The 11262-nt window shown below is 34.0% G+C and overlaps 3 protein-coding genes across 3 annotated transcripts; all 3 read right to left on the minus strand.

Annotated features, from left to right (window-relative positions):
• Nucleotides 1–1326: 1326 nt before the first annotated feature.
• On the minus strand, nt 1327–3644 carry MONOS_5895 (putative casein kinase II catalytic subunit). The gene is made up of 4 exons (XM_067876082.1): nt 3506–3644; nt 2993–3398; nt 2522–2925; nt 1327–2317 (listed from the first exon to the last, which is right to left on the minus strand). Exons 1-4 carry the CDS (start codon nt 3625–3627, stop codon nt 1759–1761), a joined length of 1491 nt encoding a protein of 496 aa, XP_067730793.1. The 5' UTR covers nt 3628–3644; the 3' UTR covers nt 1327–1758.
• Nucleotides 3645–3653: 9 nt separating this feature from the next.
• MONOS_5894 (putative EF-hand domain-containing protein 1) lies at nt 3654–6847 on the minus strand (the record flags this gene model as incomplete). Its single annotated transcript, XM_067876081.1, has 9 exons — nt 3654–3892; nt 3962–4364; nt 4537–4769; nt 5045–5384; nt 5631–5851; nt 6030–6252; nt 6321–6587; nt 6674–6752; nt 6826–6847. 9 exons carry the CDS (start codon nt 6845–6847, stop codon nt 3803–3805), a joined length of 1878 nt encoding a protein of 625 aa, XP_067730794.1. The 3' UTR covers nt 3654–3802.
• A 240-nt stretch (nt 6848–7087) lies between these two features.
• MONOS_5893 (uncharacterized protein) lies at nt 7088–10491 on the minus strand. The gene is made up of 3 exons (XM_067876080.1): nt 10356–10491; nt 9854–10276; nt 7088–9780 (listed from the first exon to the last, which is right to left on the minus strand). Exons 1-3 carry the CDS (start codon nt 10456–10458, stop codon nt 8465–8467), a joined length of 1842 nt encoding a protein of 613 aa, XP_067730795.1. The 5' UTR covers nt 10459–10491; the 3' UTR covers nt 7088–8464.
• Nucleotides 10492–11262: the final 771 nt, after the last annotated feature.

Here is an 11262-nt window from a genome sequence, read left to right on the forward strand (position 1 = left end):
CAAAGATAATTATGAATGATTCATGATCCAGTAGCTAAAAACTGACAGAAAAAGAAAGTCGGTTAAAAACGAGCAAAACAAATGATCAAAAAATAAATTAAAAATTCCTCAGATCTTCATCAAAAACAGGAACTATTATAGAAAAATTTTTTATGAATATTAAATACGTATTCAAACATGGGAAAATATGCTTTTTCTGTTTTTAGTTTTTATTTGGTGAGATACGCTTGTTAAAAAAATAAATGTTCTGATAAAATAACGTCCGGATAAAAAAATCACACTAAGTTGTTTTTCAGATGAAAATAATATCTGCGCTTCAGTTTTTTTTCTTTCTTAAAAATTACAAATGGTTTTTATGAACTTTTGATATAAAAGGAGTGAATTTATGTTTTCAGTTATGAGAGTTTTATTTGTTAAATTGTGAAATCAATACTGTGAAAAATGAGTTTATTTCAAAAAAAAAGAAAGTTGCGACATTTGTTTTGTGAAGTTGAAATGGGGCAAAATATTGAACTTCAGTCATTTTCATTGAAAAATTATGCACTTTTCATTGACTTTTTGAGATCAAAAAACACAATAAAAATATGTCCATATATTGACATTCGTGAAATGTTGGAAAACTTTCTGTTATAATTTCAACGATGCCTGTTTACAGATATGAAAATCAAATTTATTTCAAAATCTGAGAAAGTGAAATAAAGTTATGAGCGAAGTAATTTTTCATGCTTTGCGCAAAAAAAGCTTGAAAGTCCGTATTTTCCCCCAAATCGTCAAAGTTTTCTCGAAAATTCAGACACCATATATTATTTTTTAAATATGAATAACCTCATTAAATAACGTTTTATTCCATTTTTTCCCACAAAAGCCAAATATTTTGGGCTTTTTTTTCAGAATGCATTCAAAATCAAATGAAATCGCATCTTGGAAGAAATTATTGGTTTTGAAGAGAAAAATAAAGATTTGCAATAATAATTTTCTGAAATAATACCACAACAAATCCAACAAAATAATTCAAATAATAATAGTATAAAATTTATTAATTGAGAAAAATGGAACACCATATTGAGTGGAACAAAATTAAAAAAGCAAAAAATCACATCCCATATGTTGCTCTGTGATTATCTGCGATGGAAAATAGATGAAAAAGAATCAAAAAAAAAAAAAAATGTGATAAGAACATCTGTAGTAAATATTCTTTGCGATTGAATCCGGTTTTGACAATTATTATTCACAAATTCGTGAAATTTATTATCAACTCTGTATTTTATATTTTCACTATTTTCTGGAAAATGAGAAATCTGATTATGAAAATGATTTTTGCTTTTCTTTTCTATTCTTTTTATTAAACATTGGTAAATACTTTAAAAATTGCGAAATATTAAAAGAAAAATCAAAATATGATTTTAGTGAAGAAAATCTTGGTTAAAACAAAAAAGAGAAAATGAAAATGCTTAGATTCGTAAATTGCGAAGTGTGTGTTTGTGAAAACAGAATGAATAGATGAATGTTTTCAATGCTTTTGAGTTAAACAGATAAAAAGATTTCGTTGAGTCAAGTGCACAATAAAGTGTGGATTGAAGATGAAGAGGAGCAAAGTATCAGCAATTTAAATATCAAAACAATAACGAAAGAATTAATGTTTAAATGGAAGATAGGAAAATTTTCTTTGTGTGAAACAACAGAAAAGAAGTATCTCTTTCAATACTGTTGTTTGCTGAAGATGCTTCACTCCAAACAAACAAAACAGTTAACATTTTATCAGTTCTTAAAATCTCCTTTCCTTTTCATGTCCTCACTTTCTCGTTTGCTTTCATCCTCCCCTCCTGGACGCTCACTGTCTCTTTCCACATCTCTATCTCCTCCTTTCCCTTCCTTTTTCCTCTTCATGTCTTCGATAAGATTGCGATATGCCACGCGATCAAGATAGTCAAACGCAAACGGATTGGTTGATTGAAGCGATGATTGATCTACAGAAGAAGAAGAAGAAGAAGAAGAAGAAGAAGAAGAAGGTGAAGAAGATGATGATGATGAGTGTGCCATCGATGGCAGTTGAGAAGGAGGGGTCATTAAGTCTCGAATCAGTGCATCTTCCAACCTCGTCTCTACTGCACTTGCTGCAGAGCCTGGAACAATTCCCATTTCCCTTTCACGTTCCTTCTCTCTTTCTCGCTCGTCCATCAGAAGCATCATCAGTTTCTCTGGAAACACTGCAATTTCTCTTCCGCAGGACAGATTCACATCATCAAATTGTCTCACCTCATCAAAAAAGGGATGATTCATTGCTTCTTTTGCAGAGAGACGCTCTTGGTGGTCAAAGCTATATTAAAGGGAAATGAGTGAATGATATGAATTATGAAGAAACAGGAAGAAGGATTTAAAATTGAAAGATAAAAATAAAATTGTCGAATAAGTTGGAAAAAAAGGAATAAATCATAAAAATAACATCTTTGTTTTTATTTTTAAAGAATTCTCATTCAAATCACTTCTTATACAAACAAAAAAGAACAGAACTTTAACAAACCGAAGAAGATGATCAACAAGATCGATTCCATCAGCAGAGCAAAGATGTGCACATTCCGGAGTAATGAATGAAGTCCACTCTTTCTTCTCGCATCCTTTCAATTCGGGTGTCAGTTCAAATGGAAGCTCATATTTCCGAATATAATTTTCCAGTTCTTCAGTTCCCAGAACTTGAGTAATCTTCACAAGCTGATCGGGATCGTCACGCCCTCTGAAGAATGGCATTTTTTGGAAAAGTAATGAGGCAACAATACATCCGAGTGACCACATGTCCAGTGAATAGTCGTAATTCTTCATGTTTGTCAACAGTTCCGGTCCTTTGTAATGGCGTGATGCAACTCTCACATTGTACTCAGTTAAAGGACGATAGTATTCTGCCAATCCCCAATCAATCACGCGAAGTTGCTTCAAATTTTAGAAATCATGTAATTTAATTAATGTACAAAACAATAGAAAAAATATTGAAGCATACGTGTTTTGAATGATCAATCATGATGTTATGTGGTTTGATATCTCGGTGCATAATTCCGCGAGAATGAGAAAAGTCAAGTGCTTTCAGAATTTGATAAAGATAAAAACGAATTTCTGGTGGTTGAAGTTTTGGATAAAGATCTTTGAAATCGTCGTTATCAACTTCTTCGTAAATAAAGCTATACATTCGTGAATCTGGATCTCTTACAATATCATAAAGCTGAACAATATTTGGCCCGCCATCAATGCTCGCAAGTACTTTCAATTCCCTTTGAAGCTTCTTCTTCTTAACCGGTCTTAAAACTTTCACAGCGCACATTCTGCCTGTGTGAATGTCGATTCCTTCAAACACTTCTCCAAACTTTCCATGCCCTATTTTTTTCATAAGCTCATATGGTTCGCATGAACTGTTATTAGTGTCCAAATGGATGTTGTAAAACAAAATTGATCATCATTATTCAACAAGTAAAAGCCAAAATAAATCGAAAATTATTTAGATCAAAAATTTGCACACTGAGGCACTATCGCAACGGTATCAGGATCAGAAAATGATGAGGGGAAAGCATCTAACGCATTCGCATAATATCTTGCTTGGGACTGCCTCCACTTCGGTATTTTATCCCCAGCTTTCGACATGTGAACCGAAATAAAGGTAATGGCTTGATCAAGTTAGTTATTATTTTTTACAATTTTTTTTGAAAGGAAGTGAATAAAATGATAACGTGATGACGTGCTAAAATTCGCAGGATGTGATGAGAATTTATTTTGAAACAAAGAAGATTTACAAAAAGGTTTAAATGATTTCCATTTTTCACTTTTTCGACATAACTTCAATCCAATCAGAAATGGATGCTACGCAACGCACTTCAGGATCAAAATATGCAGTGAGTCCAAGGAAAGTCTGGAAAAAAAAATTTTTTTTTTTAAACAGAAATGAATAAAAAAAAATAAAATTGTTAAATATGCAAACATTTTCATCTGGTTCAATTCCCCATTCAATCAAGCAGCGTCTCAGCGCCTGAAGAGACATCGAGTCCGGATCTTCCTTCGACTCGCACATTCTAGCGACTTCTCTTGGATCGACTCCAGCTGCATCGAGTGTCTCCTTCACTTTTGCCAGAGCTGCATCCACATCCACACGAACAGGATACCCCTCCAACATCGGCAGCGGCACAAGTGTGTCACTCACTTTGTTGCCCAGCTTGTAATGCAGTGTGAAGTCATCTGCATCATAAAGATAAATGTGCTTTCCTAACAAATTGTAGATGCTGCCTATGTGCAGATCTTGCGTGTGGAGGACGGTTGAGCCATCGCCGTCATCCAGTTTGTATTTCCCTCTTTCAAGGAATTTGCCTGTCTTTACACCAGAATTTCTGAGGGTGATATGGAAAATGCATAAAAATGTGTATAAAATAGAATTACACATAGAAAAGTGTACATTTTTTTTTAAAAAAAATATTGCAATAATCATTGCAAAAAGAAAGAGAAATAATATTTTCAGTTGTTCAGTAAAATAAGCATGGATAAAAAATAAACAGTACAAACCTGTCATCTGGCTCATAAATAGCTATCGTGTCGTCAGAAGGATAAGAGCTGAGAATAAAGCGTCGGGGTGCGTCTTGTGCTTTGCAGTCGAGCAGGCGCGCTTTGTATCTGAACACAACGCCTTCGAAGGAGATCATCTTGGAGAAGTCCTTCTTCGGCGGCTTCGGGAACAGATGCTTCACATTCTCCATTGTGTCATCCTCAGAGCCGATTCCGTCCCATGGCGGGATTTCCTGTGCAGTTTGATGAATGATGTGAAATGCAAAAGAGAAAGAGAGAAAGGAAAAAGAAGAAAAAAAAAAGGTTACAAAAATATAAAATAAAATATGAATGAACATCAAATAAATAAAAATAAATCGTCATTATTTTTAATAAAACGAAAAGTTTTATTATTATCAGCATAACAATGCGTTTTGTCAACATCATCGCAAATTCTTCTATTTCTCTCCAATTCTCCTTTCTTCCTCTCCTCTCTTCTTCTCTCCTCCTCTTCTTCACATCAACAAACCGACTCTGGAGGTATCGTAACCACCTTCGGTAGTGTGATAGTCGGAAACTCAGTCACCCCAAACACTTCTGTGTAGTACTTCTTTGTGAATGCGTCGCAGGAATACAGCAAGAACGGCCGGCCAAACACAGAGATCGTTCTGCCCACCATCAGATCAGCAGCAGTGAGGCAGCCGCCTTTCGTGACCTCCTCTGCCGTGGGCGACGTCGTCGGTCCGCGGAACTTCTTCGGAATGCGCGTCCGCCGCACAAACTGAGGGAAGTCCAGGTAGCCGGAATTGGAGCGCTTCATCTCTATCACCTGGATCGTGTCGTCGGAGAGATAGTATTGGAGGACAAAGCTGTGCAGAGGAAGAGGAAGAGGAAGAGGAAGAGGAAGAGGAAGATGAAGAGAAGAGAGAAGAAGAAAGAAGAAATATCAATTGTTGAGATGATTCGATTAACAATTTTTGAATAAATTCAGCATTATACAAGGTCTGATTTCATGGGGAAAAAAAAAAAAATTGAATAAGCTTATTAATCGTCCTTATTTCTTTTTTTCTCCCTCTTTTTCTCTTCGCCCATATAAATATATAATTATCACATACGTTCTCAGATCTCCAAATGATTCAATGCGATCGTCCCAAACGCAGTAGAACCGAAGCACTTTCCTGTCATTTTTCAAAAACTGCCTAAGCGCCAGCTTTTCTGGGTCTTGTGCTGCGGTGTGTCTTGGATGGGGCTTGCGGGCTTCCATGTCTTCTTCCCAGGCATCGTGCGGCCATTCCTCAGGCTCAGGAACTTCAATGCCTACGCGGTTCAGGAAGTTCTGTTGTTGCACGTAAAAAAAAATATTTTTTGCGTTGAAGCATCAGAATAAACATTCCGTGGAAGAAGGGAAAAATATTGAATTTGAATGTTTGAACGAAGAATTAATGATTCATTGAAAAAGGCAAATTTGTTTTAGTATATAATACATAAATTGTTCAGAGTGGAAAAAATCAAACTCTTGTAAATTTGTCGCAATCAACAATGTGATATACAACGCCATATATTTCAATGTCAAGACCGATATTAAGATCCTCCCATTTCAAATACTCGCCTGTGGTGCCAGCTTTTGGAAACTGATGCCTTCTCAATTTTGTTCCTTGGGGAATGCCGCTGCAGTCTTGCCTAGTTTCATTTATTTGCATGCTATCATCTTCAAGATAACAATAAATTTTCACTTTGCTGAAGTGATAAAAATCAAATAGAAAAATACAATCAAAAAAGTTTTTGTTCAATAGAATCGTTCATACTGATAACGAAATGTTTCAAGGCGTGACTCTGTAACACCTTCTTGGTAATATGCAAAAAATCGAAGAACTTTACGATCAAATGCAATAAAAGCAGGAGTATGGTCAGCTTCATCGGATGGAATTGCGCTTGAACTTGAGCCATCAAGCGAACGGGCTCCACTTTTCATAATAGAACGAGTCGTTCCTGAGACTTTTGGTTTTTGTCCAAGAAGAAGAGCTCCTCCAATTCCTGGGGCATCTTCATTCACAACAACACCTTGGTCAGGCCTATTCGTAAATGAGATTTGATTCAAATGAAATAAAAAAGAGAATTCTGTTTTGAATCATCTCAATCATATTTTAAGAAATCAAACTTTTTGTCAAAAACGTGACTTTTGTGGAATCTTTTCTCTCTAGGATCCATTGTCCTGTATCCAGGTAAAAATGGCAAATCTAAAGTTCAGGCATTCACAAACGGTGAAAAATTAAATAGCAATATGAAATATTAAAAAATTATAAATTAAACCATCGTATCTTCTTGTAGTCATGGAAAATTTGAAAACGGTTGTTTTGTTAACCCCTTTACTTAATTCGGAACTTCAAACGGCTATGGGAAATTTGATTTTTGAAATAATGAAACAATATCTCTTTTTGATAAGTGAATAATATTGCTCGAAATTATCCCACTTATTAGTTTGAGCTTGTTCAATTTTCCATCATAAAATAACTTCGTTTGAAACTTTTTCAAATCATTTTCAAAATTGTGCATGACAAAGAATAACACCAGCAGATTATTTTTACTCTTTTTCGAGTTAAAACTAAAATTAAAAAAAAAAATTAAAAAAAAATGATGAGCCGAGGATGAGAGAAAGGGGAAGAAAAAGATGATGATGAATAATAGACATTTCAAAGAGGATATTGCCATTATAATCACAAGAATGAACGAACAAACGAAAAGCGAAAAAAGACTGTGTGATGGAAGTCAATGTGAAAGTTATCTAAGGAAAGGAAGAAAGAGGCATAGAGATCAGAATGAAGATCTCTTAGCAGAAGCACATTAAAGAAAGAGAGAAAGAGAGAGAGAAGATCAAATAGACAAAAGAGATGAAAGAGATTGAATCACAAAGCAGAAACAGAAGGAGAAGAAGGAAGAGCTGTGGAAGGTGAAGATGAACAGAATGAAGAACAGAAAAATCGCAGTGGATGATGAAGAAAGAGGAGATATGAATAAGAGGTGCACATGAGGAGGAAATGATGATGAGAATACAGGAATATTGGCAACTAAAATGGAAGCAAAATAAAAAGAGTTGCAGATGAAGAAAGAAGAGATGGGGCTGAAAAAGAAGCAGAAGATTGGAGAAGCGAATGAGATGACAAAGTTCAAAAGACAGAGGCAATTGATGCATGTCGATGAAGTCAGAGGGAAGCTGTCAGCAGCAGAAGGAAAGAAAGAAAAGCAAATAAAAAAGAAAAACTTTGAACAAGAAAGATGAGAAGATGATTTTATTGAATGTAATTTTTTTCCATTTCATAACGAAAACATTCAACATTATCTGCATTTAGAGAAGCATGAAAAATCAGATACAGATGCTGTTTTTTGAGCTTGTTGAATTTTCATTCAGTTGCCAAACAGTTTGAAGGCTAAAAGCACCAACAATCTCAAATTGCATATTCTTCTTGAAATATTCTGACGTATTTCGTTTCACTTCTAAAATTTTTTTATGAAATATCGAACGAACTATTCAAAAATCAACACATAACAAAAATTTGTTTCATTAATTTTAGAGAAAAAGAGAGTTTGAATTGGGAATCATAAGAATTTCTTGAATTTACCAAAAATAAATGAAAAATCTTCACAACATTCTCACTTCAACAGTAATCCATAAGCTTTCAATAAAAATAAAAATAAAAAATAAAAAATAAAATAAATAAAATAAATAAAATAAATAAAATAAATAAAATAAAAAATAAATACACATCTATACATTTAAAAATATAAATAAAAGCTTCAAAATAACAAAATAAAGCTCTGTGTTTAATTGTGAAATAATATCTTCCAATAAGAATTTCTCAAAAGACTCACAAACAATTGAAATATATATATATATATACTCTTAATCTTCCTTTTTGTATCAAAAAAAGATTACTTATACTTATTATTGCCCCTATAATTGTTCTTCCTCTTCTTCATTTTCAGATTCCACATATCCATCAACAACATCTTCATCATTCACGTAATAATAATTCACCCAATCTTGATTATATTGAAGCTTTGAATGATCATTTGAAGATATTCCTCCTGCATTCAAGCATTTTTTTAACAGTTCAAAATATTTTTCTTCTTTTTTGACTGTTGAATCCAAAAGACCATTAAATTGTTCCTCTGTATCTTTCACTTTCATTTCTTTCTCTCTGCCAGCTTCTCTTCCCATTTCATTATAATTAACATCTGCATCTGCATGCATGGCGCAAACCGGGCAAATGCTTGGGTCACATTTTGCCTTCAGCCTTCTTCTTATTCGTTCATCCTTCTTCGCTTTTACAGCGTCTTCTGATAAACTTGGAGTCAAATGGGCATTCAACATGTCAATAACTCCTTCTTCTTCGCACGCCTCTGCTAGCATTGCTTTTAGCTCTCCGCGCAAACTTCGAGGAAGGCATGTGTAATTTCTGACCTCCTCTTTACCAACATTCACCTGAAGTGGCCGAATACGTGCCATCGATGATACACAGACCCATCCATCCAAAAGTGCCTTTGCTGCCTCCAGTTTCAACTTATCGTTTGTCGTGTCACAAAACAATGAAGCTATTCTTCTCATAACATCTCTTTTCATGCACCGGGTGATTGACTCATAAGCCTGCTTCGCAAGCCAACATCTGATGAACATAATTGCACACATCTGAAACTTTGAAATCATTTTTTGCACACTTTGCTCTTCGCAATACAGTCCATCGATCATGTGTTGGAAGTTGGCACCACCTGAAGAATAAATATCAGGGCAACTTGCATCCAAAAATCTGCTTCCAGGGAAAATAGCCTTCCATTCTTCTTCAGTCCAGCTTCCAAACAAATAGCAAAACACCTTTTCCACAATTCTGTTCTGACAAGTTAATATATGAGCAAATGCTAAAACATGATCAGCTGAAAGCCTGCACAAGCACTCGAATGCTTGAAGTGCCATGCAGCATATTGCACCGCGTGAGCACACAGGCGGGATCCAGTCAGAAGAATTGCATTTGGGTAATCCAACAGAGGCTTGTCTGGAATTGAATGCATTTGGGTCAGGAATAAACGAATCAAGAGTTAAAATGGTATTCGTTTTAACGGTATTACCAAGTTTCAAATAAACTCTTAGTGATGACAATTTTTTTGTCATTTTCAATGCCTCTACAATCACAGAGTGAATACTGTTCGATAAAAGATAATATAGCCATTTCCCAACCAAAACGCATGTGCACTCTCCAATAAAAGGAGTAGCTCCTGAGAAAGACAAATAAATAAATAAATAAAACGTTTCTTGAAATGAATTTCTTCTCAAAAAAAAGTTTCACACCGTTATCAACAGAAAGATATCTATAATAAGCAATTGTATTCAGGCAAATATCTTCATCATCGCATTCGCCTAAAGCAACAAGTTCTTCATCAATAGTTTCATATCTCTCCTCGCCAGAGAATAGAGAAATTGATTTTGCCAGTCTTTTCGCTGGCTCAGAAAGATTTCCCATATCCATTTCATATTCTTCTTCTTCAAGATCGCCGGAAAGGCATAAAATTTGGGATATTTCCCCAAGAACGCGAGCTGTCAAAACTTCGCGAGGACTTTCAATAGCTCCGAAGCTGTCCTTCAATTTATTAATAATGTCTCTTTCATCCCAAGCATAGAAGAATATATAAGATTGATGTTTAGCAATTTTGAGCAAATGATAAAATCTTATCAGCAGCGGCTCCAGTTCTCCAATTTCTTTATTCCTGATTTCTGTTGTAAAAAATGAAAAAAAAAAATATTTGATAGTTAACAGCATCAAATTTCAAAGAATATTCTTTTTAATAAAAACCGCTTTTTAAATAATCTATCTCTTCTTCCGCTGTCATCATATCCATTGCTTTGAAACTATTTTTTGATGTATTTTTTAAATCCGTTGCTTTTGACATGAGCATGAGAGATTTTTTAAATCAAATAATTATTGTTATGATTATGGGAAAGCTCGCTCGTTTTATTCATTGTCTGTAATAATTGTTAAAGGTGAAAATTGACAATTTTATATAAAGATATTTTGTGTTTATTTGAATTAAACAAAGAATAGTCTATGTTAATACTTTATTATTTGAACAATAAAAAAGCAATCGCACAAAAATAACAATTTCGATTTAAAATGTTTTTTTGGATTAAATACAAATTAATTATTTAATTTTTTCTGAATTTTTTGAATTTTTCGATAAAAATCATGATTTTTTTAAAAAAACTCAGTCTCTTTTGTGGCTTGCTGAGAAAAAAGTTGGAGCAACAATAACCAAAAATAATATTTATTTCAGAATCCTTTCCATAAATGTGAGGTTCAATTTAAGGAATTCTTCACTGACAATCCTTGGATTATCACCAAATGAAAGGAAGCAGATGAAATAAAGAGTTATCTTCTACGTTTTTAAAAACAATTGACTTTCATTTAACAAATTCAAGGAAAAAAAAAAATAAAAATGTGGAAAATATGCAAAATCTTTTTTTCTCTAATTTTATATAAATCCATCTCCATCAAAGTTAGAATCCAAAATGAATCATTTGTCTTCAAAAAACGCAAGGATGGGTCATGATCTTTTCATTTCGCGAATAAAACAACAGAGAACAGGAAGACAACAAAGAAAATAGTCTCAAATGATAGAAGAATAATGATACTACACAATTTGCAGGTTGCTGAAAGTTTGAAGATCTGACTGCTTTGTTGGAGCACTTTTCGATTTTTTGGA

The sequence above is a fragment of the Monocercomonoides exilis genome (assembly GCF_001643675.1).
Source record: "Monocercomonoides exilis strain PA203 chromosome Unknown scaffold13-1861174, whole genome shotgun sequence".
Classification (NCBI taxonomy): domain Eukaryota; phylum Preaxostyla; order Oxymonadida; family Polymastigidae; genus Monocercomonoides; species Monocercomonoides exilis.

Excerpts from the sequence above, each read along its gene's own strand:
- MONOS_5895 (XM_067876082.1), bottom strand. The coding sequence starts at position 3,627 with ATGTCGAAAGCTGGGGATAAAATACCGAAGTGGAGGCAGTCCCAAGCA. Across the intron at positions 3,399-3,505 it reads ACCGTTGCGATAGTGCCTCA|TTCATGCGAACCATATGAGC; the intron begins GTGTGCAAATTT and ends CACTAATAACAG. Across the intron at positions 2,926-2,992 it reads TGATTGATCATTCAAAACAC|CAACTTCGCGTGATTGATTG; the intron begins GTATGCTTCAAT and ends TAAAATTTGAAG.
- MONOS_5893 (XM_067876080.1), bottom strand. The coding sequence starts at position 10,458 with ATGCTCATGTCAAAAGCAACGGATTTAAAAAATACATCAAAAAATAGT. Across the intron at positions 10,277-10,355 it reads GATAGATTATTTAAAAAGCG|AAATCAGGAATAAAGAAATT; the intron begins GTTTTTATTAAA and ends TTTTTACAACAG. Across the intron at positions 9,781-9,853 it reads ATATCTTTCTGTTGATAACG|GAGCTACTCCTTTTATTGGA; the intron begins GTGTGAAACTTT and ends TGTCTTTCTCAG.